Source organism: Leopardus geoffroyi, chromosome C1, assembly GCF_018350155.1.
Source record: "Leopardus geoffroyi isolate Oge1 chromosome C1, O.geoffroyi_Oge1_pat1.0, whole genome shotgun sequence".
Taxonomy (NCBI): domain Eukaryota; kingdom Metazoa; phylum Chordata; class Mammalia; order Carnivora; family Felidae; genus Leopardus; species Leopardus geoffroyi.
This window is the reverse complement of record NC_059328.1, coordinates 44256519-44284234: the sequence shown is the minus strand read 5'-3', so window position 1 is coordinate 44284234 and position 27716 is coordinate 44256519. Positions and strand designations below refer to the sequence as shown.

Genomic DNA, 27716 nt, shown 5'->3' with positions numbered 1-27716 from the left:
CATGAATGGTCAGAGCAGTATTATTCAAAACAGCCAAAAGGCAGAAACAACCCAAATATCCATCAACTGATGAATGGATAAACAAAATGTGGTATATCCATACAGTGGAATATTATTCAGTCATAAAAAGGAATGAAGTCCTACTGATCCATGCTACAACATGAATGACCCTTGAGAACATTGGGCTAAGTAGAAGAAGCCAATCACAAAGGACTACATATTGTATGATTCCATTTATATGAAATGTTCAAAAGAGGCAAATCTATGGAGACAGGAAGTAGATTGGTGGTTGACTAGGGCTGGGGGTCATGGGTTGGGAATGACATCCAAGGAGTCTAAGGTTTCTCTTTGGGATGATGAAAATGTTCTAAAATTGATTGCGGTAATGGCTGAATAACACCGTGTATATTTTTAAACCATTAAGTTGTATACATCAAGTAGATAAATTTTATGTAAATTATATCTCAATAAAGCTGGTTAAAGAAAAAACCAACCTGCCTAAAGCTCTTCTATATCATCAGCACCATCAATATTCAAAATAGGAATTGTGTTGGACAATAACGTTTGATAGAGCAAGTTAAGATGGCAGAGAAGTAGAGGGACCAAGATTTTCCTCATCCCTCAAACACAGCTGTATTGAGGTCAGATCACTTGGAACATCCAGGAAATTGATCTGTAGAGTGGTAGGAGGATCTCCACAGTTGGAGGGAAACAGCCTGGCAGGATCGAGGTGCGTGTATGTGAATTGGGAGAGCTATGATGGTATAGGCACAGAGGGGAGGGAACCCTTTCTGTGGAGAGACAAAAGGGAGAAAAAGAAAGAGGGGTTGTGGAAGTGCAGCATTGGATTAGCACAAGAGGAAAACCTCTCTGTACCATGGGCTGGGGCACGAGAAATATGGAGAGTGCCCTTTTCTTTTTTGCAAACAGCCTTATGAGCTGAAACTCAGAGGTTCAGAAGTGCACGACTCTCTCCGAAGCAAAGCTTGGAGCCATGGTGCACGCTCCTGGGGAGGAGGCAGAAGGCCCTAGAGTGCAGAGCACAGTGTAGGGATCTCAGGGGTGCACTGGGAGAGAACAGTCCCCTTCCAAGGTACTTTGGGAAGAGTTTATTGCCTCCACAAGGATAAAAGACTCTGCAGGTGCCACCCAAAGGCCTTTTATCAGAAGGGCGGAGCGCCTCTACTCTGGAACAGGGAAGAGGAGCCACACGGTGCAGGGCCCTTTAAGGCTTGGGGTTTTGAATCCCAGCTGAGCGCCTGGGAAGTGAGGGAGAACTGTGAAGCAGGGCAAGCCGCCTGCCTCAGTGAGGGCTGCCTGAATAGCATGGTTTGAGATAACTGTTCAGTGGAGGAGAGATTGGGGTGTCGCCATTTTCCCCCCAACACCAATATGGTGGGACTTCAGAGAGCAGCACAGCAGCCCCTAGTGGAGGCAGACCCGCTTACACCAAACGCCCGCCCCTCCGCACCTGGTAAGTGTTTATCTACTGGAGCCAGACTTACTGACTCAAGGCAGCCAGCCTCTCCTCCAGACCAGCACAACCACGGGTCCCAGGCACCAAAAGACAACTGTTTGTTTCTTTTCTTTTCTTTTCTCTTCCTTTCTTTCTTTTCTTTTCTTTTCTTTTTCTTTCTTCACTCTTCTTTTTTTTTCTTTGGGACTCAGGCTCATAGTTTCTGATTTTTTTTAATTTTTTAATGTTTATTTATTTTTGAGAGACAGAGACACAAAGTGCAAGCAGGGGTGAGCAGAGAGAGAGGGAGACACAGAATCCGAAGCAGGCTCCAGGCTCTGAGCTGTCAGCACAGACCCCAACAAGGGGCTAGAACCCACAAACTGGGATCACGACCTGAGCCAAAGTCGGACTCTCAACTGACAGCCTCCCAGGTGCCCTTGATTTGTTTTTGATCAAATTATAAATATATAAATTTTTGACCATTTTTATTCTCTTCTTTTTCCACCTATTCTCTTTCTTCTTCTTTATTTTCCTGTCTCTTTCTCTGGATTTAGTCTTATAGTTTTTTTATTCTCTTTTTGGTTTTCTTTTCTCCCTTTTCATATTTCTCTTTTTGTGGGATCAGGCTCCCCATTGCTTTCCTTTTTTCCCCCCAGGCTTACTTCCATGAACAAATCAAAGCACACCACCCCCACTACAAACAAGGAGGAGCTCTGCAGAGGACTGACCAGTGGGATAGAGCAGCCAAAATGCAACAACAGAATGCATCCCACATATATCAAAAACACCTCCTGAAGCACCAGGCCCTGGACAGTGTATGACCCCTTTTTAATACAGTAGTACTTACAGGTGCAGGAAACATAACAAGCCTTCAAAACATGCAAAAACCAGAAACTTAGCCAAAATGACAAAACTGAGGAATCCTCCCCAAAAGCCAAGAAGAAATCACAGCCAGGAAATTGCTCAAAACAGATGTAAATAATACATCTGAACAAGAATTTATAATAGTCATAAGACTAATAGCTGGGCTTGAAAAAAAACATAGAAGACACCAGAGAAACTCTCCCTGCAGTCATCAAAGACCTAAGATCTAGTCAGAATGAATTTAAAAATGTTATAACTGGGGCGTCTGGGTGGCGCAGTCGGTTAAGCGTCCGACTTCAGCCAGGTCACCATCTCGCGGTCCGTGAGTTCGAGCCCCGCGTCAGGCTCTGGGCTGATGGCTCAGAGCCTGGAGCCTGCTTCTGATTCTGTGTCTCCCTCTCTCTCTCACCCTCCCCCGTTCATGCTCTGTCTCTCTCTGTCCCAAAAATAAATAAAAACGTTGAAAAGAAAAAAAAATGTTATAACTGAGATGCAAAATAAACTAGAAACAGTGACAGCAAGGATGGAAGAAGCAGAGGAAAGAATAGGTGAAGTAGAAGATAAAAATTATAGAAAATAATGAAGCTGAAAAAAAGAGGGAAACAAAATTACGAGATCACTAGGGGAGAATTAGAGAACTAAGTGATTCCAGGAAACAAAACAGTATCTGTATCATAACAATTCCAGAAGAAGAAGAGTGAGAGAAAGGGGCAGAAGGTTTATTTGAACAAATTATAGTTAAGAATTTCCCTAAACTGGGGAAGAAAACAGGCATCCAGTCCAAGAAGGACAGAGAACTCCCTTCAAAATCAACAAAAAAAACGAGTCAACACCATGACATATCATAGTGAAACTGGCAAAAATACAGATAAAGAGAGAATTCTGAAAGCAGTTAGGGACAAACGGGCCTTAACCTACAAGAGTAGACACATAAGGTAAGTAGCAGACCTGTCCACTGAAACTTGGCTGGCTAGAGGGAGTGGCAGGAAATATTCAATGTGCTGAATAGAAAAAAAAATATACAGCCAAGAATTTTTTTATCCAGCAAGGCTATCATTCAAAATAGAAGGAGAAATAAAGACATTCCCAGACAGACAAAAACTAAAGGAGTTCATGACCATTAAACCAGCCCTGCAAGAGATCCTAAGGGGGACTCTGAGTGGAAAGCAACAAAGACTACCAAGGACCAGAGAACTTCACAACAAACATGAAATCTACAGTAACACAATAGCGCTAAATTCATATCTTTCAATAACCAGTCTGAATGTAAATGGACTAAATGTCTCAATCAAAAGACATAGAGTATCAGAATAGATTAAAAAAAAAAAAACAAGATCCATCTCTATGCTGCCTACCAGAGACTCATTTTAGACCTGAGGACACCTGCAGATTAAAAGTAAGGAGATGGAGAACCATCTATCATGCTAATGGATGTCAAAAGAAAGCCAGAGTAGCCCTACTATCTTCAGACAAACTAGATTTTAGGACAAAGACTGTAACAAGAGATGAAGAAGGGTATCATAACATAATGAAGGGGTCTGTCCATCAAGAAGAGCCAACAATTATAAATATTTATGCCCCCAACATGAAAGGCCCCAAATATATAAACCAGTTAATCACAAACATAAGCAAACCTATTGATAATAATACCATAATTGTAGGAGACTTTAATACTCCACTTACAACAATGGACAGATCATCTAGGCAGAAAATCAAAAAGGAAACAACAGCTCTGAATGACACATTGGACCAGATGGACTTAACAGATATATTCAGAACATTCATCCTAAAGCAACAGAATACATCTCTGCTGTCAGCACAGAACCTGCTTCGGATCCTCTGTCTCCCCTCTCTCTCTCCTTCTCTCTCAAAAATAAATAAATGAACATTCTAAAGCAGCAGAATATACATTCTTCTTGAGTTCACATGGAACAGTCTCCAAAATAGATCACATAATAGGTCACAAAACAGCCCCCAAAGGTACAAAAAGATTGAGATCATACCACGCATATTTTAAGATCACAACACTATGAAACTTGAAATTAATCACAAGAAAAACTTTTAAAAGCCCCCCAATACATTGAGGCTAAATAACATCCTACTAAAGGGTGCTTGGGTGGCTCAGTCCGTTGAGCATCCGACTTCGGCTCAGGTCATGATCTCACGGTCCATGAGTTTGGGCCCCACATCGGGCTCTGTGCTGACAGCTCAGAGCCTGGAGCCTGCTTCAGATTCTGTGTCTCCCTCTCTCTCTGCCTCTCCCCCATACGTGCTCTGTTTCTCTCTGCCTCTCAAAAGTAAAGAAAACTAATTTAAAAAGAACATCCTACTAAAGAATGAATGGGTTAATCCAGAAATTAAAGAAGAAATTTTAAAAATACATAAAAGCAAATGAAAATGAAAACACGACAGTCCAAACCCTTTGGGATGCAGCAAAGGCAGTCCTAAGAGGACGATTCAGGCAAGAAAGTTCCCAAATACACAACCTGACCTTAGACCTAAAGGAGCTAGAAAAGGAACAGCAAGTAAAGCCCAAAGCCAACAGAAGAAGGGAAGTAAGACAAATTAGAGCAGAAATTGGGGCACCTGGGTGGCTCAGTTGGTTAAGCGTCCGACTTCAGCTCAGGTCATGATCTCACAGCCCATGAGTTCGAGTCCTGTGTCGGGCTCTATGCTAACAGCTCAGAGCCTGGAACCTGCTTCAGATCCCGTGTCTCCCTCTGTCTGTCCCTTCCCCGCTTGTGTTCTGTCTGTCTCTCTCTCAAAAATAAACATTAAAAATTTTTTTAAATAGCAACAGCAACAAAAAAGATTAGAGCAGAAATAAGTGATATAGAATCCAAAAAAAAAAACAAAACAGTAGAGCTGGTTTTTAAACTAAGAGCTGGTTTTTTGAAATAATAAACAAAATCGATAAACCCGTAGACAGACTTCTCAAAAAGAAAAGAGAGAGGACTCAAACAGATAAAATCACAAATGAAAGAGGAGAGATCACAACCAACGCCATAGAAATACAATTATAAGAGAATACTATGAAAAATTATATAGCAACAAACTGGATAATCTGGAAGAAATAACAAATTTCTAGACACTCACACACTACCAAAACTCAAACAAAGAGAAATAGAACATTTGAACGGACCTGTAACTAGCAAAGATATTCAGTTGGTTATCAAAAATCTCCCAACAAATAAGAGTCCTGGGCCAGATGGCTTCCCAGAGGAATTCTACCAGATATTTAAAGTATAGTTACTATCTATTCTTCTCAAACTGTTCCAAAAAATATAAATGGAAGGAAAGTTTCCAAACTCATTCTACGAAGCCAGCATTACTTTGATTCCAAAACCAGACAAAGACGCCACTAAAGAGGAGAATTACAGGCCAATATCCTTGATGAATATGGATGCAAAAATTCTTAACAAGATACTAGCAAATCAAATTCAACAGTACATTAAAAAAATTATTCACCATGATCAAGTGGTCATTCCTGGGCTGCAGGGCTGGTTCAGTACTCACAAATCAATCAACATAATACATCACATTAGTAGAAGAAAGGATAAGAACCATATCATCCTGTCAACAGATGCAGAAAAACCATTTGACAAAATACAACATCGCTTTTGATAAAAAACCCTCAAGAAAGTTGGGATAGAAGGAACATACCTTAACATCATAAAAGTCATATATGAAGGGCCCACAGCTAATACCATCCTCAATGGGGAAAAACTGAGAGCTTTCCCCCTGAGATTAGGAACACAACAGGGATGTCCACTCTCACCACTGTTTTTTAACATACTGTTGGAAGTCCTAGCCTCAGCAATCAGAAAACAAAATGAAAAAAAAGGCAACCAAATTGGCAAAGAAGAAGTCAAACTTTCACTCCTCACAGATGATATGATATTCGACATGGAAAACCCAAAGACTCCACCAGAAGAAAAAAAAACTGCTAGAGCTGATACATGAATTCAGCAAAGTTGCAGGATATAAAATCAATGTACAGAAATTAGTTGCATTTCTGTACACCAATAATGAAGCAACAGAAAGAGATATCAAGGAATTGGTCCCATTTATAATTGCACCAAAACCCATAAAATACCTAGGAATAAACCTAACTAAAGATGTAAAAGATCTGTATGCTGAAAACTATTGAAAGCTTATGAAAGAAATTGAGGAAGACACAAAGAAATGGAAAAACATTCCATGCTCATGGATTGGAAGAACAAATATTGTTAAAATATCGTTACTACCCAAAGCAATCTACACATTCAATGAGACCCCTCTCAAAATAACACCAGCATTCTTCACAGAGCTAGAAAAAACAATCCTAATATTTGTATGGAACCACAAAAAGACTCTAAATAGCCAAAGTAATGTTGAAAAAGAAAACCAAAGCTGGTGGCATCACAATTTGGGACTTCAAGCTATATTACAAAGCTGTAATCATCAAGACAGTATGGGTATTGGCACAAAAACAGATATATAGATCAGTGGAATAGAATAGAGAACCCAGAAATGGATCCACAAATATATGGCCAACTAATCTTTGATAAAGCAGGAAAGAGTGTCCAATGGAAAAAAGACGGTCTCTTTAGCAAATGGTGTAGGGAGAACTGGACAGCAACATGCAGAAAAATGAGAAACTATACCACTTTCTTACACCATACACAAAAATAAATTAAAAAATTAATGAAAGACCTAAACATGAGGGAAGAAACCATCAAAACCCTACAGAAGAAAATAGGCAGCAACCTCTTTGGCCTCAACTGCAGCAACTTCTTAACTTGATATGTCTCCAGAGGCAAGGAAAATAAAAGCAAAAATGAACTATTGGGACCTCACCAAGATATGCTTCTGCACAACAAAGGAAACAATCAACAAAACTAAAATACAACTGACACAGAATGGGAGAAGATATTTGAAAATGACCTATCAGATAAAGGGTTAGTATCCAAAATCCATAAAGAACTTACCAAACTCAACACCTGAAGAATAAATAACCCAGTGAAGAAATGAGCAGAAGACATGAACAATTTTCCAAAGAAGATATCCAGATGGCAAACAGACTCATGAAAAGATGCTCAACATCACTCATCATCAGGAAAATACAAATCAAAACAACAATGAGATACCACCTCACACCGGTCAGAATGGCTAAAATTAACAACTCAGGACACACCAGTGAGGATGTGGAGAAGGGGGAACACTTTTGCACTGTTGGTGGGAATGCAAACTGGCACAGCTACTCTGGAAAACAGTATGGAGGTTCCTCAAAAAAAAAAATTAAAAATAGAAGTACCCTACAACCTAGCTATTGTACTACTAGGAATTTATACAAAGGATACAAAAATGCTGATTTGAAGGGACACATGCACCCCAATGTTTATAGCAGTGATATCAACAATAGCCAAATTATTGGAAGAGCCCAAATATCCAACAACAGTTGAATGGTTTAAGAAGATGTGGTATATGTAGGGGCACTGCGGGAGGCTCAGTCAGTTAAGCATCTGACTTCAGCTCAGGTCATGATCTCACAGCTTGTGAGTTCAAGTCCCGTGTCGGACTCTATGCTGACAGCTCAGAGCCTGGAGCCTGTTTCAGATTCTGTGTCTCCCTCCCTCTGCCCCTCCTCCACTCATGCTCTGTCTCTGTCTGCCACTCAAAAATGAATAAATGTTAAAAAAATGTTTAAGTACCTAGGAATTAACCTATCAAAAAAAAAAATGGGGCGCCTGGGTGGCGCAGTCGGTTAAGCGTCCGACTTCAGCCAGGTCACGATCTCGCGGTCCGTGAGTTCGAGCCCTGCGTCGGGCTCTGGGCTGATGGCTCGGAGCCTGGAGCCTGTTTCCGATTCTGTGTCTCCCTCTCTCTCTGCCCCTCCCCCGTTCATGCTCTGTCTCTCTCTGTCCCAAAAATAAATAAACGTTGAAAAAAAAAAAAAAAAAAAGGCATTAGATCCATATGGAAATTTTTTTAATTTTAGCAAAAGATATATCCAACATAAAGAAGAACTTGAATAAATGGATAAATTAATAACATTCCAATAAAAATTCCAGAAAGGCTTTTTGAAGACCTAGACAAATATACTATAAAATGCATACGGAAGGGAAGCCTGGCTGGCTCAGTCAGTGGAGGATATGACTCTTGATCTAGGGGTCGTGAGTTGAAGTCCCATGTTGGGTGTAGAGATTACTTAAAAACAAAATCTTAAAAAAATAATACAAATAAGGGCACCTGGGTAGTTCAGTCGGTTAAGTGTCTGACTTGGGCTCAGGTCATGATCTTGAGGTTCGCAGTTTGAGCCCCGCATCGGGCTCTGTGCTGACAGCTCAGAGCCTGGAGCTTGCTTTGGATTCTGTGTCTCCCTTTCTCTCTGCCCCTCCCCTGCTCACGCTCTGTCTCTGTCTCTGTCTCTCTCTCTCAAAAATAAATAAATAAACATTAAAAAAATAAAATAAAACCCAACAATTGCACTACTAGGCACTTATCCAAGGGATACAGGTGTGCTGTTTCGAAGGGACACATGCACCCCAATGTTCATAGCAGCACTATCAACAATAGTCAAAGTATGGAAAGAACCCAAATATCCATCAATGGATGAATGGATAAAGAAGATGTGGTATATATACACAATGGAGTATTACTCGGCAATCAAAAAGAATGAAATCTTGCCATTTGCAACTACGTGGATGGAACTGGAGGGTATTATGCTAAGCAAAATTAGCCAGTCAGAGAAAGACAAATATCATATGACTTCACTCATATAAGGACTTTAAGAGACAAAACAGATGAACATAAGGGAAGGGAAGGAAAAATAATATAGGAACAGGGAGGGGGACAAAACATAAAAACTCTTAAATATGGAGAACAAACTGAGGATTGCTGCAGGGGTGGTGGGAGGGGGGATGGGCTAAATGGGTAAGGGGCACTAAGGAATCTACTCCTGAAATCATTATTGCACTATATGCTAACTAATTTAGATGTAAATTTAGAAAATAAAAATTTAAAAATAAATAAATAAATAATTTTTAAAAATAACATAATTAAAGACAATAATAAAATGTATATGGAAGAAAGAGGGTCTACTAATAACCTCCAGGACACAGTGTGGATGCTGTTGTCCTCAGAATAATTTTGAGAAGAACTTCAAAGAGGAATTCTCACCCTACCAGACACATACTATATCTTTATAAAGACATATTTACAGAGCCGTGGTATTTTTTAAAAAATCACAATATGGAATTGGCTCATGAACAAACAAAAATATTTGGAGATATAAATAATTGGAAAAAGATCTTTACATCAAAAATTGATAAGGGATTAATTAATAGAACTCCTGCATATCACAGGTGAGGTACAGGCTCGAGACAGGATTTCAAGTCGTTGCTCAAGTTGGAATATCAAACACTCAACAGAAGTGAGCTGAGCCCAGAGTCCGCATGCGCCACTGGTCAAACTTTTTTTTAATGTTATTTATTTTTGAAAGAGAAAGAGAGAGAGAGAGTGTGACCGTGGGAGGGGCAAAGAGTGAGGGGGACAGAATCGGAAGTGGGCTCCAGCCTCCTAGCTGTCAGCACAGAGCCCAGCACAGGGCTCAAACTCACAAACCATGAGATCATGACCTGAGTTGAGGTTGGACCCTCAACCGACTGAGCCACCCAGGAGCCCCTCCACTCGTCAAACTTAGCAACCCAAGAAGCCAGGTCTGAAATTTAACTAGAAAGAAAGAGGCACACATTTCAAAAGAAATGTACTGTTAGTTATTGGACACATAATTTGGACATAATAAAAATATTATGACATGGGGATATTACAGTTAAGGAAATTGACGCTCATAGAAAGTAGTTTGTCCCAAGTCACATAGCAAGCAGAGTCTGAGCACTGGATCTCTTGTGGGTAATTAATATATTGCATGTTGTCCATCGTATGCTGTTCCCTTCCTCTCCCCTCTCCTCTCCTCCCCCCAACTCCCTGCCCTGCAAGACTGAATACAAAATTCTTCCAGGGAATTGCCCTCTCTGGGACCATCACCCTTGCCATACTCACCCTCTGGGATGCTTTGGAAGGCTGTGGTGTCCTTGTCCATGGTATTATAGGTGGGGAACCCCAGCGAGAACTGGCCTGTCTCAGTGCCAACCATCTCATCCCAGCTCCCCAGATTCTTGTCCAAGGGTATAGCATGGATGCTATTGTCCTCAAAATAATCCTGCTGGCTGCTCAGTGTCAGGGTAGAGGTGTCACTGAAGATGAGGCTGGAACCCAGGCTGAAAGTCTCATTGGAGCCCAAGATCAGAGTCATACATGAGGGTGGAGAAAGGGTGGAGCTGGGTCCACGGGTGCTGGAATGCAGGCTGATACTATTGCTGGAGCCAGGAATCAGGGTCAAGCATGAGGCTTGAGTGATGGTCATGTTCAGGTCAGACCTGAGATTGTTATTTGAAGCCACATTGATGGTTCCCTTGGAACTCGTGTTCCAGGCTGTACCCAAAACTCCTTTTGAGACAGATCCAGAGCTGTTATGTGAAACCACAGTGATGGTCTCATTGGCATCTGGGATCAGGGTCCCACAAGACCCTGGACCCGCATTGAGGTACAGCTTGGAGGTGTTTCTTGAGCCCACACTGTGTAGCTGGTTGGAGTCAGAGTCCAGAGAAGAATTTGAGGTTGGAATAAGGAGAGCTTTTGAGCTTGACCTACAGACACAGTGGCCCACCACCAGGGCTTCTCTTGAATAGGGCCTTAGAAATGGGTTTGCATCAGTCCTGGAAGGACTGGAGTTACTCTGACCCACATCAAAAATCTTGCTTGAGAGAGAGTTGAAAGCCTCATCAGAACTGAGCCCAGAGTGCTTCCCTGAGCTCAGATCTTGGGCCTCAGTAGAGCTGGGGCTCAGCACAAGGTTTGGGGCTGGACCCAGGGACCCTTGTGAGTCAGGCCTTGAGATGTGATTTGAATTCAGGCCCAGGGCTTCACCAGAGTGGGAAGTGGTGATCTGGAGGGGGACTGGGGGCACAGTCTGGCTGTCACCAGGCCTGGGGGTGTTACCAGACACCAGGCCAGGGGCCTCCGCTGAGACAGGACTCAGAGTTGAATTGAGATCTGGAACAAGATCTGAGCCAGGATTCAAGGGTGGGTTCAAGAGAGGAACAAGGCCCATATCTGTGTGGGGCCCAGAGATAGTGCTGGAGCCTGAATCTGGGTCCTCTGCCAGGCTGAGACTGGGAGTCATGTTCGAGCTTTCACAGAGGACCAGATTAGCCCCTGGGCTCAGAGCCATGCCTGGTCTGGAGGTCTCTCAATGCCACTGCCCCTTCTCTCCAAAAGCCAACTGTTGAACTCCCTACAATGCTCCTGAGAGGAAGAAAAGCAAATTCAGCCACACTTCACCTTTTAAGCCATGCTTAAAACCTTCCCATGGCTCCCCACTATCCTTAGAATGAAGGCCCTTGTGTGATTTCCCAGGTCCTTGTGACCATGCCCAGTCCACCTTTACAGCCCCATCTACACAGCTCTCCCCCTCGTGCTCTCAGTGCCAGCTGTATCCCCTGGGTTTCTCTGACCAAACCCTGCTTCCTCTCAGCTATGGGCCCTTAACAAATACAGTTCCCTTGGCTCAGAACCTCGTGTCACTGTCCTTTGCCAAGCGCATTCCTCGCAGCAAAATTTTCACCCTACTTTATTCCAATGACCCATTTAGTGTTCTAGCCTGTGCTAGAGGTGGCAAGGACTGTGCTTCCCTTAGTCCCTGGGACATCCCAGCATCTAGCACAGTGCCAGGTATAGAGTAGAAGTCCACAAATACTAGACAAATGAGGCCTCACCCACCAAAAGTAGAAAAGGGGAAGGAGGAGCCTCCTTACAGGTTACCCTACTTCCAGCCTAAATTTCTAGAACTACTCTGCAAATGGCTGTGACACTAGATTCCCAAAACGGCCCTGGTAGAGCTGCCCACTGCCATTGACAGTTTGCCTGTTCTGAGTGAGGCAGGCCACATGGAGGAGAACCCGGGACAATCCTCAAAACCACAGCCTGCCTCACCCCAGCAATCGGCCTGCCAGGTGAGCTCCCCGGTGCCCCCACCCTACCCCACTTCCACACTTGGGCTCCTCTCCCTGTGGGACTCACTGGGACAGCTCACCTGCATTCATGGTGTTCTTAAGCAGGGTGGGCCCCTGGGAGGAGACACAGAAGAAGACTGAGTCAGGTGAAACATGTTTTCTCAATGCTTACTGAGCAAAGTCTACAAGCCAGGCATGCACTCCTGCTAACCAAATGCTGCCCCACCCCCCCACCCCAACACACACACAGAGTCTTGGAAGTTAGATACTATTGTTCCATTACATACTTAAGGAAGTGGAGGTCAAGGAGAGGAAGGCCACCCATCCTACTGGCCCTCAGGGAAGCCAAGACCATCTCTTTAGGCCACCCATCTACCTAAACTCCTCCATGGCTTTCCATCGTCTTCAGGACAGCATCTCCAATCCTCAGCAGGACCTAAAAGGCCCTTCTGTGTCTGGCCTTAACTCCCCTTTCACCCTTCTTGCCCCTCCAACTCCCTTCCCCATTCCATTCCACTGCCCTTCAACTCTACTCTGTGTCTCCAAAGAGCCAGGCTCCCGGGTTAGGTCTGGGCCTTCCAAAGGTTGGGCGTACCCTTCTCCAGACTCCTTCCCCTGGCCAGCACCTGTGGCTTCACCCTTCAAATTTCAGCTTAAGAGCCTTCTAGGTCCCCCAGACAGGTGAGGTCCACTTGTAAGTTCCCATGGTATCTGGTCCACTTCCCCTGTCACACACGTTTCCCCACTAGGCAGCAAGATCTCTAAGAGTCTAACACAGCCCCTGGCACACAGTCACTGTTCAATGAATAAGTTTGTTACTTCATCTCGTTATTTCTTCTTTACTCGCTCATTTATTCTTTCACTTGCTCATTTTGTCACTTACTCATTTCTTATTCATTCATACACTAACCCATTCATGAAATCATTTACTCACTCTACAAATTTTGCTGTGCATCTATCACTTGGCTTTGAAAAGACCAGATATTTGGAGTCAGATGGTTCTGGGTTCATCTTCTTACTAGTCTGAGTGAACTTGGACAAGAGAATTTCCCCCTCTGGGCCTCATCCTGCTATTCTCTAACATGGAAAGTGTAAAGCCTGCCACCTAGAGTGGTTATAGTTTCAGTGCCTGGCACAGAACATATGGCCTGAAACATACTACCTGAAATCTAAAAATCCAGAGTCTTTTACTAAGGGTACTGCACTTAAGTTTGTGTTCACACTTTTGTCTTCTTTTACTTAAAGAAGAGCCTTAAAAAAAATCTTCAGGTTCTGGAACACCTGGGAGGCTCAGTCAGTTAAGCGTCTGACTTCAGCTCAGGTCATGATCTCATAGTCCGTGAGTTTGAGCCCCACGTCAGGCTCTGTGCTGACAGCTCAGAGCCTGGAGACTGTTTTGGATTCTGTGTCTCCCTCTCTCTCTGCCCCTCCCCTGCTCATGTTCTGTATCTCTCTGTCTCAAAAATAAATAAAAACATTAAAAAACATTTTTTTAAATCTTCAGGTTCCAAAAACCCTAGATCTTCCCTTCGTCACCCCTCCCACCTACGTGCATGCTGTGTGTGTGTGTGTGTATGCACACACATGTGCTTGCAAACACACACACACACATACCATAGTTATCAAAGACAGGCATTTTCAACCTGGAAAAATATGCATCAAGTGCAGCCTATGAGGCTGTGAGTAGGATTTTGGAAGGCCTGAGTGGTTTGGGCTGTGGAAAAGAGTAACCTCTACCTCCCTGACACAGCAGATGCCCCAGCGACTGGGGCAGCCCATGCCTCACCCTCCACCAAAGGGACGTTGTGCATTGGGAAGAGTGGGATTCTTGGGGCTTTGATGGGACACAGGGAGTCAAAGGAGCTCACTACTGACTCAACAGCCACAGGCTACCTATTGGCCTTTGCTTCCAAGCCTTGGGCCCCAAGTAGGGAGTGCAGAGAACAGCCATAAAACAGCTAGCAAATCCTGTCCAAGACTGAGAGAATCATTGACTGATTCCCATCCTTTCTCATTGAACCCTTCCAGGACTTGAACAAGGGTTGTTGGAGCCCTCAGGAGGTGTAACTATCAGTGAGTCTTCCAGTTCCTCATTCAGAACACGTTTATTAGATGCATGGGCCTGGAATATGTTAGGCAATCATGAGTATGCACTCACACACATACATGTGCACACACACACACATCTGATATTGGGACACCTCACACCTAGAGAATACAAAACAGAGCTTGCTATCTTTCTCCTAAATCAGACCTTCCTATTCTCTTCCACTTCCAGGAACTGGCACTACTACAGCCAGAAATGATATCATCCTTCACTACTCTCTCATTTGCTGTACCCAATTTTGGCCAAGTTTTGCCAATTCTGGCTCCAGAAAAGTTCCCAAATACCATCCCATATCTCCATCTCCACTGCCAGACCCTAGTGCAGCTTCCATTGCTTAAGTCTGGGTCTTGGAATTGCACTTGAAACAAGGGTTCCTGTATCTAAGGACTGCTCCCAACAAACCATTATCCAAACTGAGCTAAATTATCTTTAAAAGTGCACTCAAGAGTGGCCTGAGGTGATCTCTGAAAATGGTTCTCTATTCACTTGGTCCAGAAAACTCAACAAAATCATATAAATCAAGAGGTTGAAATTGTGTTCACTTTAAGAACATACATGAAACTACTCAGGCCATCAAGGTATGCATATCCAAAAAGCCACCAAGTATCTGAAAGATGTCACTTTGCAGAAGCAATGTGTGCCATTCTGTAACTACAGTCGTGGAATTAGTAGGTGTCCCCAGGCCAAATAGTGGGGCTGGACACAGGGTTGGTGGCCCAAAGGGTGCTGAATTTTTACTGTACACGCTTAAAAATGCAGAAAGTAATGCTGAACTTAAGGGTTTAGATGCAGATTCTCTCAGCGTTGAGCACATCCAGGTGAACAAAGCCCCCAAGATGTGTCATGGAACTTACAGGGCTCACTGTTGGATTAATCCATACATGAGTGCTCCCTGCCACCCTGAGATGATCCTGACTGAAAAAGAGCAGATTATTCCTAAACCAGAAGAGGAAGTTGCACAGAAGAAAAAGATATCCCAGAAGAAACTGAAGAAACAAAAACTTATGGCCCGGAAGTAAATTCTGCATAAAATAAATGCAAATAAAAGTAAAAAAAACAAAAAACAAAAAACAAAACTTCATTCAACAGTGTGGTGCTGACATAAGGACAGACATACAGACAAATGGAATAGAATTGAGAGTCCAGAAATAAATCCATGAATTTATGGTCAATTAATTTTTTTAAGTTTGTTCATTTATTTTGAAAGAGAGAGAAACGGACAGACAGAACAAGTGGGGGAGGGGCAGAGGGAGGGGAATAGAGGATCCAAAGCAGGCTCTGTGCTGACAGCAGAGAGACTGATGCAGAGTTCAAACTCATGAGCCTTGAGATCATGACCTGAGCTGAAGTTGGGTGCTCAACTGACTGAGCCACCCAGGTGCCCCATATGGCCAATTAATTTTTGACAATGATGCCAATTCCATTCAATAGAGGTAGAATAGTCTCCTCAACAAATGGTGGTGGGACAACTAGGTTCAACATGCAGAAGAATAATGTTGGACCCTTACTTCACACCGTATACAAAAATTAACTCAAAAGGATTAAAGACCTAAACATAAAAGCTAAAATTATGAAGTTCTTAGAAGATATCATAGGGGTAAATCTTCATGACCTTGGATCTGGCAATGGTTTCTTAGATATGACACCAAAAGCATAAGCAGCAAAAGAAAAGAGTAAATTAGACCTTAACAAAATTAAAAACTTGTTCATCCAAAGACAGTATCGGGGCACCTGGGTGACTAAGTCAGTTAAGCATCTGACTCTTGGTTTTGGCTTGGGGATGATCTCTGGGTTTGCAAGTTCAAGCCCCACATTGGGGTCCATGCGACATTGCGGAGCCTGCTTGGGATTCTCTCTCTCTCTCTCCCTCTCTCTTTCTCTCTCTCTCTCTCTCTCTCTCTCTCTCGGCCCTACCTCTGCTTGTGCTCTTTTTCTCTCAAAACAAATAAAATAAACTTTAAAAAAAAATGTTAAAAGACACCATCAAGAAGTGAAAAGGCAACCTACAAAATGGGAGAAAATATTTGTAAGATCTATTTCTGATGAGTCTAGTATCCAGGCTACATAAAGAACTCTCATAACTGGACAACAAAAAGACAAGCAATCCAATTTAAAAATGGGCAAATAACTTGAATAGGACACTTTTCCAAAGATATGCAAATATTTAACAACACACAAAAATATGCTCCACATCACTAGTCATTAGGAAAATGCAAATCAAAACCATGATGAGATATCAGTTTATACCCACTATAATTTTTTAAGTGGAAAATAAGAAGTGGTGGCTGGCTGGCTCAGTCAGTGGAGCATGTGGCTCTCAGTCTCGGGGTTGGGAGTTCAAGCCTCACGTTGGGCATAGAGGTTATGTTTTTTTTTAAGTTTTAAAAATTTTTTAAAAGAAAATAACAAGTGTGGGCAAGGACATAGAAAATTGACACTCTCAAACACTGCTGCTAGGAATATAAAATGGGGTAGCCTCTGTAAAAACCAACTTGGTGGTACCGCAAGAAGTTAAACAGAATTAGCATCTGATCCAGCAATTCCACTCCTGCCACACACACAAAAGAATTGACAATGGGTGTTCAAACGAAAACTTGTGCAAAAATATTCATAGTAGTATACCCACAAGAGCCAAAGGTGGAAACAACCCAACTGTCCATGAACTGGTGAATGGATAGACAAAAGTGGTACATCTATACAATGGACTATCACTCAGCCATAAAAGAGTCTCATGCTGGTACTTGCTAAACAAGGATAAACTGAAAATATTATACAAAGTGAAAAAAGGCCACATATTGTATGATTCCACTCATGTGAAATATCTAGAATAATCATATCTAGAGAGACTAAAAGCAGATTAAAGCAGAAAGAGGTTGCCAGGGACTGAGGAAAGAGGAGAATTGAAAGTGACTGCTTACTGGGTACAGGCTTACTTTTTGGAGTGACAAAAATGTTCTGGAACTAGACAGTGATGGTTGTTGTGCAACATTATGAAGTTGCTCAATGTCACTAATAGTGTTATGCTATGTATATTGTACCACAATTTTTTCTAATGCATGTAACAGGCAAGAGGGTATAGACTCATTTTTCCCTGTTCCTCCTTTCCAAATACAACTAAATATCCTGGAAATGATTCAACTGACAACCATAAGAAGACTTTTAAAGCTAGAAAGAAGGCAGTGGACTAGCTATGAACCTCAGGACTTGAGGGATGACACTGGGTGTGTTCCCCAGGGTTTTCTTTTTATCTCCCATATATCCCAAACTGGGCACCAGAGAGGACTGCAACACAGATGCAGAGGAAGAAAAGCCTGTTCCCATTGGCCAAAAGACTAGGAAAGGGGAAGCCCAACAGAGATGGGCTCCCAGTGGGGAGCCCTAATCCCCATTCCATATCCAGGACAGTGGCAAGCCAATTCACCTGCAGGAGGAGTGTTAGCAGAGCCTTGGATCTCGGGGCTCTCCACCCAGTGGCAGAGAATATACTAGGTCCCACAGCTCCTGGCATCCCAGTGGCAACAGGTGGCCATCAAGGAAAGCCCCTTCTTGCCCCTGCAGGCAGCATCACCAGGAATGAACAAGAGGCCCAGCAGAAAAAAGTATACCAAGTCTCTGAAAACTATCATTAGAACTACAGTCCATAAAAGCAGGCCAGAACCTACATTCTAAGCCCTAACAGGTTGATTGCCAGCTAAAAGGGAAGGTTTAAGTAGGATCAAAAGTCTCTTAACATAACGTCCAAAATGGCAAGGACACAGTCAAAAATTACTCATCATACCAAAAACTAAAAAAATCTCATCTTGAAAAAAGATAACTAATGCCAACACTGAGATGAATCTGATGTTGGAATTTGTGATCATGATTGTAAATTAGTTGTTATAAAAATGCTTCAGGGCACCTGAGTGGCTCAGTCAGTTGAGCATCCGACTCTTGATTTTGGCTCAGGTCATGATCTCACTGTTCATGAAATTGAGCCCCACGTTGGGCTCTACACTGACAGCATGGAGCCTGCTTGGAATTCTCTCTCTATCCCTGTCTCTTTGCCCCTCCCCTACTGTCTCTCTCTCTCTCTCTTTCAAAATAAATAAACATTTAAAAATGCCATTAAAGGGACGTCTGGGTGGCTCAGTCAGTTTGAGCGTCTGATTTTGGCTCAGGTCATGATCTCATGGGTTCAAGCCCTGCGTTGGGCTCTGTACTGACATCTCAGAGCCCAGAGTCTGCTTCAGATTCTTTGTCTCCCTCTCTCTCTGCCCCTCCCCTGCTCATGCTCTGTCTCCCTCTCCTTCTCAAAAATAAATAAACATCTTAAAATTTTTATTAAAAAATAAATTTTTAAAAATAAATAAAAATGCCATTAAAAAATGTTTCAACAGGCAATTACCAATCCTCCTGAAGCAAGTGAAAAACTAGAAAATCTCAGCAAAGAAATAGAAGTTATGAAAATACAATAATTGAAATTAAAACAGAAGTTATTTTAAAGGCACAACTGAAAACATTTTAAGTTGCTGGATGAGCTCAAGAAGAGAGTGGAGGTGACAAAGGATAGAATCAGTGAACTTGAGGACAGATCAATGAAATTCACTTAACCTGAACAACAGAGATAAGGGACTGAAAAAAATGAACAGACCTGGTACAAAACAAAATATCTAACACTATTGTCATCAGAGTTCCAGAGATGCTGAAAATATTCAGAGAAGTAATAGCTGAAAACTTTCCAAACTTAGTGAAAGAAATAAACATACCGATTTAGGGAGCTGAGAAAGCCACAAACAGGATAAGCCCAAAGAAATTGACACCAAACACATCATGATTAAACTTCTGAAAACTAAAAACAATGAAAAGCAACTTAAAAGCAACCAGAAAGCATTATCTATCAGAGAACACCAATTCGAATGACAGAGGATTTCTCATCTGAAACCAGGGAGGCCAGAAAGAAGTTGCACACATTTTTCCAGCGCTGAAAGAAAAAGAAAAAAAAAAAAACCCTGTCAACTGCAAATTCTGTATCTGGCAAAATTATCCTTCAGGAATGAAGAGGAGATAGATATTCTCAGACAAAGGAAAAGTGCATGCAAATCAAACCATGTTATTCCCCTGTAAGTTCCCTCTGTGACTTCTCACGGGCTTTCACATGATGGGGTGTAGGTAAAACTTACATTTTTTATAAGATAGATTTCTGGGCCTCTGCTTTGCACCCCTGAGGGGAATTAGACTTTCATTGAGCTCTCCCCCTACCACCTCTGTGATTATCACATAGCTGGTGTGCAGACCACGGGTAGAGACATCCTCATCTACAGTCTGAGGTCTGTGTTTCTTTTACCAGGGCCCTCAGCCCACAGGCCTGGCCCCTCCACCTTTCTAGCTACGTACATTCCCTTCCCCACCCCACTCTCAACTTCTCCCAGTGCCTCAAATATGTTGGCTTCCTTCTTGACTTAGGGTCTTTGTAAATATTCTTTCCACTTCCTGCAAACTTCTCCAAGACTACTCAACCAAACCTCTATCACTTCCCCTGGCTAACATCTAATATTAAAAAAAATTCTTTTTAATGTTTGTTTTTGAGAGAGAGAGAGAGAGAGAGAGAGAGAGAGTGGGGAGGGGCAGAGGGAGAGAGAGACACAGAATCCAAAGCAGGCTCCAGGCTCTGAGCTGTCAGCACAGAGCCCAACGCGGGGCTCAAACTCACAAACCGCGAGATCATGACCTGAGTCGAAGTCAGACACTTAACCGACTGAGCTACCCAGGCATGCCTAACATCTGACATTTTAGATGCCAGCTTAGGTGTCCCTTCCTCCAGGAAGTCTTCCTGGGATGCTCAAATATGGGTGAAGTGCCCTCCTCCTGTGATCACTCTGTTCTAGTGTATCACTCAGTTTACTCGTATGTCTCTACTCTAAAAAATGAGCTTGGTCAATCTCTGGCTGTCTTGTTATTCTTTTTTCCCCAGCATGTGGCACAATACCTAGCACACAGGGGAGGTTTAGAAATGCTCATGGAGTGAGGGAATGGATGGGTGGATGGATGGATGGGTGGGTGGATGACAACTCTTCAAGATAGGTATCATTATCTTCACTTACTGGCGTGGTAAGTGAGACTTCAGGAATCCAAAGTAATGTTTGCAAAGCCCCAGAAAATGGCAGCCAGAATTCAAACCCAGGTCCTCTCCACTGACAGCTTTTTCTACAACACCCCAGAGATTTTTGAGGCATGAATCACTCAGTGAAGCCACATCTTCCCGTTTTCCATTCTCCATTCCCTCTGCCACTTAGGCCACAACCCTAGAAGAAAAGTCTAGTGAAAACAACACAACCTCCTGATGCCCAGCTATAATGCACAAATCTAGGGCTTTGTGGTCAGCTAGACCTGAATTTGAAACCCACTCTGTCTCTCACCAGTGGTGTGAGCAAGGGCAGGTAACCTCAACGTGCTCTGTATCAATCTAAATACTCAGTGCACAAGATTAGTGGAGGGAATAAAATGGATAATGGACATAATGATCATCATAGCACTTGCCCCCAATGGTACCTCCGTGAATGCTCATCCTTATCATCTCTTGGGTGAGGATATGGTAGGGGACTTGACATAAAGACCAAGTCTGGCTTCCAGGTTCTCTGCCTTCTTCCCCCGCCACCCCCCACCCCACCACCCCATCTATGGCATTCTTCCTTCATCTTCGCATCCACTTCCCTCTCACCTCCCCCAACTCCCACCAGCCATGCTCTCAGAACAAGCCTAAACTCTTTCTCCATGAGACTTGAGCTGATGGAAAGTTCGATGTGTTACCTCCACCTGGGGCATCCACATGGCAACAGAAAATTCAGCCTTAAGCCAAAGATAAGAAGTTCTAACTGTGGAATTACAGCCAGAAGGGAAAGACCTTTCCCCAGGGGGGAGGGGTCAAGGTGGTAACTGCCTTGTGCAGGCTGTGGAGGATGCCCCCACCCCTGGGACTTTCCCAGAGCCACCCCTCAGCTTACCTAGTCTCCCCCCAGCCCAGGCCCGTGTTGCGGTCTTTGTGAGGTCACCATGACTCAGGAGTTCCCAGCCAATGAGGCCCCTGCTCATGCTACACGGTAGATAGAAGCAGGGAGCTATCCTTTCAAAGAAGGACCTTCAACCACTGCCTAGAAATGACCTCACTCAAATGAAGGCCAAATCCCTTGCCCAGGATTCAAGCCTCCCCATAAAGCCCCTTACCATATGATCTTACGCCTTTGTTTATCTTGGGGTGACAGCCTGGTTCTGAGGAGCATCGCAGGTCTGGGGCACAGCAGACCTGAGAGGGAAGCCTGTGGGTAGCGGGGTGTATGCGAAGGGCTTTGGAATCAGGCAGTCCACGTTGAGGACACTGAGACCCACAGAGGGAAAATCCTAGCCCAAGGTCAAGAGCTAAGACACTATGCAAGTCCCTTATCTTTGCCCTACTCCACCCTGCCTCCTCACCTAAGTCACAGATAACAGTTTGGAGTAGGGCAGGGATGAGGGCTGGGTCAGGAGCCCCAAACCATGAAACCCAGATTCCAGGATAAGGAAATAGAGCAACCATTATCTTGCTAAAGAAAAGCTTTGTAGTGAGCAAAAACTAAGCTGATTAAGATTACCAGTGACTACATAGAAAAACTTCACTGGGTACCACTTAAAAAGCTGTAATAGAACTATCCACTAAGCTGTATTCCCATTTACCCAGGTCATTAAATCTGGCCTCATCACCCCAAGTCCCCACCTCGGGTGCCTTAGCGCTCTATGGTGAATTCCCTCCTGTCCACCTCAGATCTTCCTTTTCTGCCCCTACCCCACTGCCTTGCATTCTGCTGTCTTGCCCTCTCGGGGCCCTGTGCCACCCACCCACCTGCTGCTGCAGGGGCCTGTGCCCTCTAGAGGTCCCGCCCACTTGCCGCCTCTTCCACGTGACCTACCAACCAACATGGCCAAGTTTTCTTTCTCAGCAGAATCCTCCTCGGGCAGGAACTCTCATCTTGCCCCAGTAGCCCCTCACCCGCTCTCTAGCTGCAGTGACAAGCCTCTGCCAAGAACCACCTCTGAGTCCCTCTCTCCTCAGGCACTCAGTTAACCAAAGGTCCTTCCAATTTTGTCTCCAAAGCCAACCCCACACACTCCTGCTCTGGCTCAGGTCCTCATTATTGGAAGCCCAGATTTTGGCCAGTCTTCTAAATCATGTCACATAGGGCAAGCTCTCCCACGAGCTACAGCCACCACCATCCTGCAGCCTCCCTGACAACTCATTCCCATGACTTCAGTGTCTCCCACTGCCCCCAAGGTCATGTCCAAGCTCTTGGGTCTGGCGTGGAGGCCCCTTCTCCGTCTGCTCCTGCCTATGTGTTTCTGCTCCCTTTTGATTTTGTTAATTCGTGCTAGAACACAATATACATACAGGAAACTGCACGCATCATGCCCATTCTGATGAATTTTCGTCCAGCGAGTAAACACATGTAACCAGCACCCTGACCTGGAAATGGGACATTACCAGGACCCAAGAGACCTTCCAGTCACTATCCCCCACCAAGGGCAACCACTGTCCCAACTTCTAACACCATTGTTTAGAGTTGCCTGTTTCTGTGCTCCATTAAGTAGAATTATACAGCGCATACCCTTTTGTTTCTAGCTTCTTTGGTTGAATACTATTTGTGAGATTTCACATACTTTTGCATGTGGTAGCTTCTTTCCAAATGTTGTTTCCCCTTGTCTCTTCCTGCTTTTTATCTCTTTCCAGAATATTCAGGTAGTTGTATTTTGCTTTTCTTTGTACAATTTTCTTTCTTTCTTTCTTTCTTTTCTTTCTTTCTTTCTTTCTTTTTCTTTCTTTCATTCTTTTCTTTCTTTCTTTCTTTCTTTTCTTTCTTTCTTTCTCTTTCTTTGTTTCTTTCTAATTAAGTAATCTCTGCACCCAATGTGGGGTTTGAACTCACAACCCCAAGATGAAGAGTTGCATGCTCTGCTGACTGAGCCCGCCAGGCGCCCCCAGGTAGCTGTTTTTCATATTTTGTCCAGAGTGCACAGTTGTTATGTCCAGGAGGGTTGGTCCAATAGGAGCACTTTGCCATTACTAAAGGTAGAATCTCTCCTTTTAAATTTTTTTCTTATTTTTCTTTTTTCTTACTCATTTTAGGATTACTGAATTTGCCTTCCTTCTCTCACTCTGCTTTTCTCTCTTCTGCTTGCGTGGAAGCTCCCTATCCCAGGGTTACGCTAGCCATGTGAACATGCATACTTCCCTGGCAAAGTCTAAACTTAACTAATAGTGTTATCCGGCTTCAGAAAAAACAACAAACGAAAACCGCAAGTTTCAGTCCAGCCAGCCGCCTACCAACTTCTATGCTAGTGTCATCCTTTATTTTAGTCTGGGTCTGTCTTTTCAATCCTACCAATTAGACATTATTGTTTTATGTGATCTGTGTTTGTTTAGGCTTAACCAGTACATTGGCTGACCATTTTTTAAATCGAATCTCGGATGCACCATCTGGGATCAATTTCCTTCTGCCTGAAGAATGGCCTTTATCATTTCCTTAGGAAGAGTTTGTTAGTGGTAAGCTATTTTTTGTTTGGAAAAAAAAAACACCTTGGGGCGCGTGAGTGGCTCAGTCAGTTGAGCATCCAACTTCGGCTCGGGTCATGATCTCGCCGCTCATGTGTTCAAGCCCCACATCGGGCTCTGTGCTGATAGCTCAGAGACTGTAGCCTGCTTTGGATTCTGTGGCTCCCCCTCTCTCTGCCCCTCCCCCCCCAAAAAAATAAATAAACATTAAAAAAATTTTAAGAGAAAAACAACTTTATTTTATCCTCTTTCTTGAAACTATTTTTACTGCATGTAGAATTCTAGTGTGTCTGTTTTGTTTTATTTTATTTTATTTTATTTTATTTTATTTTATTTTATTTTATTTTATCAATAGTAATAATGATAGTACACTGTCTCCTGGATCCCATCAATGCTTTGAGAAGTCAGTTTGTCAGCTTTGGAGTGATTGACCTATTATCTCTGGCTGCTTCTGAGATCTTCGACTTCGGTATTCTGCAATTTTTCTATGACGTATGTAGTTATGGATTGCTTTTGATTGTATTTTTTCCTACTTGGGATTCATTGTGATTCCTAAATCTGGGGGTTGGTGTTCGATCATTTGGAGGCTTTTCCACAAATTGTTATAGGCTACTGGCTATAGGCTATTGTTATAGCCTTTCCCTTGTTCTTTCTCGATTCTTCTACAACTCTGATTACATGCATGCTAGTCCTTCTCTCCGTCATACTTCCTATCTCTTTGGTTCTTCTATGCTGATTTCTGGATAGATCTTATCTAATTCTCTAATCAACTATGTCTAAGTTACGTTAAGTCTTCCCATTAAGCTTTTTTATTTTATGTGTATTTTTTCATTTCTGGAAGTTCTGTTTGGCTCCCTCTTGAATCTGCTTGGTCACTCTATATAATCTACTATTGTTTGTTCATATTTTCAAGCCAGCTTTAATTTTTTTCAACACATTATTTTATCCCATGTCTGGTCGTTTTGACTTCTAAAGACTTTGTGGGTCTGATTCTGCTGTTTGCTTTTCTGTCAATTTTCACTCATGGGGCCTTGCTTTCTTATGAGTTTTGGTGGTTGCAGACTCTGAGCTGTTCATTTTCCTTGACTCTTTGCCTGGGAATTCCTTAAGTCCTGGTTGAAGCTATGTTCCTCATGAGAAGACTTGTTTTTTCTTCTGCTAGTTGCCTTGGGGCACCACCGACTACCTTAAACTGAATTCCACCATTTAGTGGTTTTGGACCACTCAGGCGGTATGAATCTGGACCAAGGACCAGTGTGAGGGACAGCCTGTGGTTAATAATTTTCAGAGGAGTTTATTTTTCTTAAGTAGGTTCCACGCCCAGTGTGGGACTTGAACTCATGACCCCAAGATCAAGAGTCGCACGCTCTGCTGACTCAGCCAGCCCGGAGCCCCTAGAGGAATATTTTTAACCCACCAAAGGCCAAACCCACCAGTTTTGGTGCACCCTTACCAAGAGTACAGCCTTTGGATTCCATTTTCATGTATCTTACTAAAATCCTCGCTTTGGAGGGGGCCCTAGGCTTTATCCCTTGTCACCCCATCTGTACAGCCACCAGGGTGGAAACTCAGCATCACCAGGGGTTGGCCAAATTCCTCGGGACAAAAGTCAGCCTTCACAGTTGCTTGCCTCTTAGAGCTCCTGTTCCTGTTTGTGTGTCATTTTTCATCAGCTTAGAGATACACTTTAAAAGATTATATTTCATCCAGCATTTAAGCTGTTTTCACGGGGGTTTGTCCACTAGCGTGTCTAGCTCATTACACTGCTCGGATTGCTACCCGGTCTCATCTCCCACCGTCTCCTCCTCCACAATTTCTGCTTTAGCAACACGGTGGTATCTCCGAACTCACGGTAATGATCCTTGCCTCGGTGCCTTTTCTCATGATGCTCCCTCCATCTGGAGTCTCCTTTCTCTTCCATTCTGTTGCCCCAAACTGGGTTCACCTCTTGGTGTTGAGCCAAACGACACAGCCAAGGCAAAGAATAGGAAAAGGAAGGGTTTTACCTGCCACAAGAGACGGAGGACACCAGGGACCTTTCCCAAAGCAGTGTCTCCTCAAACAACAAAATCGCGGAGCTCTTCAGCTAAGGAACCCATGAAAGGGTTTGTGTAATGGGGGAATACAGCATGGCATTGGGGCAAAAGTCATCTGATGGTGGCTGAGTCCAGGTCAAAATCTCGAGAACCTGCAAGGGTCAGCATCATCGATTCTCCGGCTCCGGTGGGTCCGGTATCTCAGTGTTCAGAGGGGTTTAGATCCTGCGGAGAGAACTCAGAATGTGCATCAGGTCAGTCCTCACTTCCGAATATGGTGAGGCTAGGTCCTGACCTGGAGGCGGCTATTTGTTCTTACATTCTTTCGCAAGATGGCTGAGGACCCAAAGTGCCTTTTCTTCTGTCGAGAAAGCTGTGTTCGTCTTTCTTTTTCTGGGGGCCCCCTTTTCTGCGGATAGTTCCTCGCCACTTCACCTGTATAACTCCTACCTGTCTGTCAAAATGCAAGTGGTATCATCTCCAGGAAGCCCTCCATGATGCCCTCCCCACAGCTGGGTTAAGGCTTTCTCCTCTACTCTTGCAGCATAGCTCAGAACACCTATGACAGCATGCTGTAGATTTCTAGTCACTTGCTTATTTCCCTCATTACAGCGAGGATGTTTTAAGGACAGAGATGATGTCTTTTCATCTTTGCTGGCCTGGCATCCAAAGCCTGGCCCAGAGCTGGTACCCAAGGTCTTTGCAGAAGAAGGGGTTTGCCGCAGAAATGAGTCTTATTCTTACCCTGGCCTCTCTTGCCTCCCTCCCTGCCCCATGCTGTTACAGCAGCAATAGAAAACTAATACGCCCACTAGAAAAGGCGAAACAAAGCAAAAATACTAATAATAAGTGTGCATTGAAAAGACTGGAAGGAGCTTCAACAAAATGAAGACAAATTACAGCTGGTTAGTGGATCTCACTGTTCATTTCCAAATAATTTCCTTTTTCCATGTTTCTGAATTTTCCAACATCTTTCTTATATCACTTCTATAAGGGGGAAGATCATAAGCTTTCATTTTGTCTCTAAGAGATCCTACCCACCCTTCAAAGTCCAGATCAACCACCGGCTCCCTCAGGGAGCTTTCTAGACAGCTTTGTCTTGGCCAGGGGCCTTCTCTCTGCTCCCACGTCCTTAACACGGCAACTGGATTCTAAACGCCTCAGAAGCAGCGTCCACGTTTTTCTCCCCAAAGTCCAGCGGGCCCCAGCTAGTGCGAGTTGAACATTCGTCAGCTGGATTCAGGAACAATCAGTCATTCTTCCTCCCTTGAGGGGAACCTCAAGGCTGCATTTCCCCACATTCTGATGAGCTCCCCTGGGGAAGGAGGGGAGGAGGGGCAGCCTCAGGGAAAGCTGGAGGGGACCTCTCAGGACCAGTGGGCGGAGCCTCCTTCCAAAAGACACCTGCTCCCCATCTGAAATGTTGCTGCTTCCTAACACCCTCTTGTTTCTGGTCTGTAATGTATCAAAGTGACCCAGGTAACAAAGGCTGGGGTTCACACCTTAGTGAGCCTTTTGTCCTTCGGAGTGGTGTAGTGGGGGAAGTCACACGGCTGAGGAAGGTGGTGTGAAAACAGACGGCCCAGGTGTTAGGGAGAGTTGGAACTTCCCCAGCCATTTCTCAATACCAACTTCCAGA

The 27716-nt window shown here is 43.6% G+C and overlaps 1 protein-coding gene and 1 pseudogene across 5 annotated transcripts in view; one reads left to right on the top strand and one right to left on the bottom strand.

Annotated features, from left to right (window-relative positions):
- Positions 1 to 21507, bottom strand: part of MROH7 (maestro heat like repeat family member 7) — a 60018-nt gene extending 38511 nt beyond the window's left edge. For all 5 annotated transcript variants that reach the window (XM_045477510.1, XM_045477511.1, XM_045477512.1 and 2 more), the window contains exons 1-3: positions 21466 to 21507; positions 12459 to 12492; positions 10367 to 11671 (exon numbers count right to left, since the gene is read on the bottom strand). In XM_045477510.1, coding sequence (XP_045333466.1) covers positions 10367 to 11597 — 1231 coding nt within the window. In that variant the 5' untranslated portion in view covers positions 11598 to 11671; positions 12459 to 12492; positions 21466 to 21507. The remainder of the gene's footprint in view (positions 1 to 10366; positions 11672 to 12458; positions 12493 to 21465) is intronic.
- On the top strand, positions 14985 to 15504 carry LOC123597939 (annotated as a pseudogene).
- Positions 21508 to 27716: the final 6209 nt, after the last annotated feature.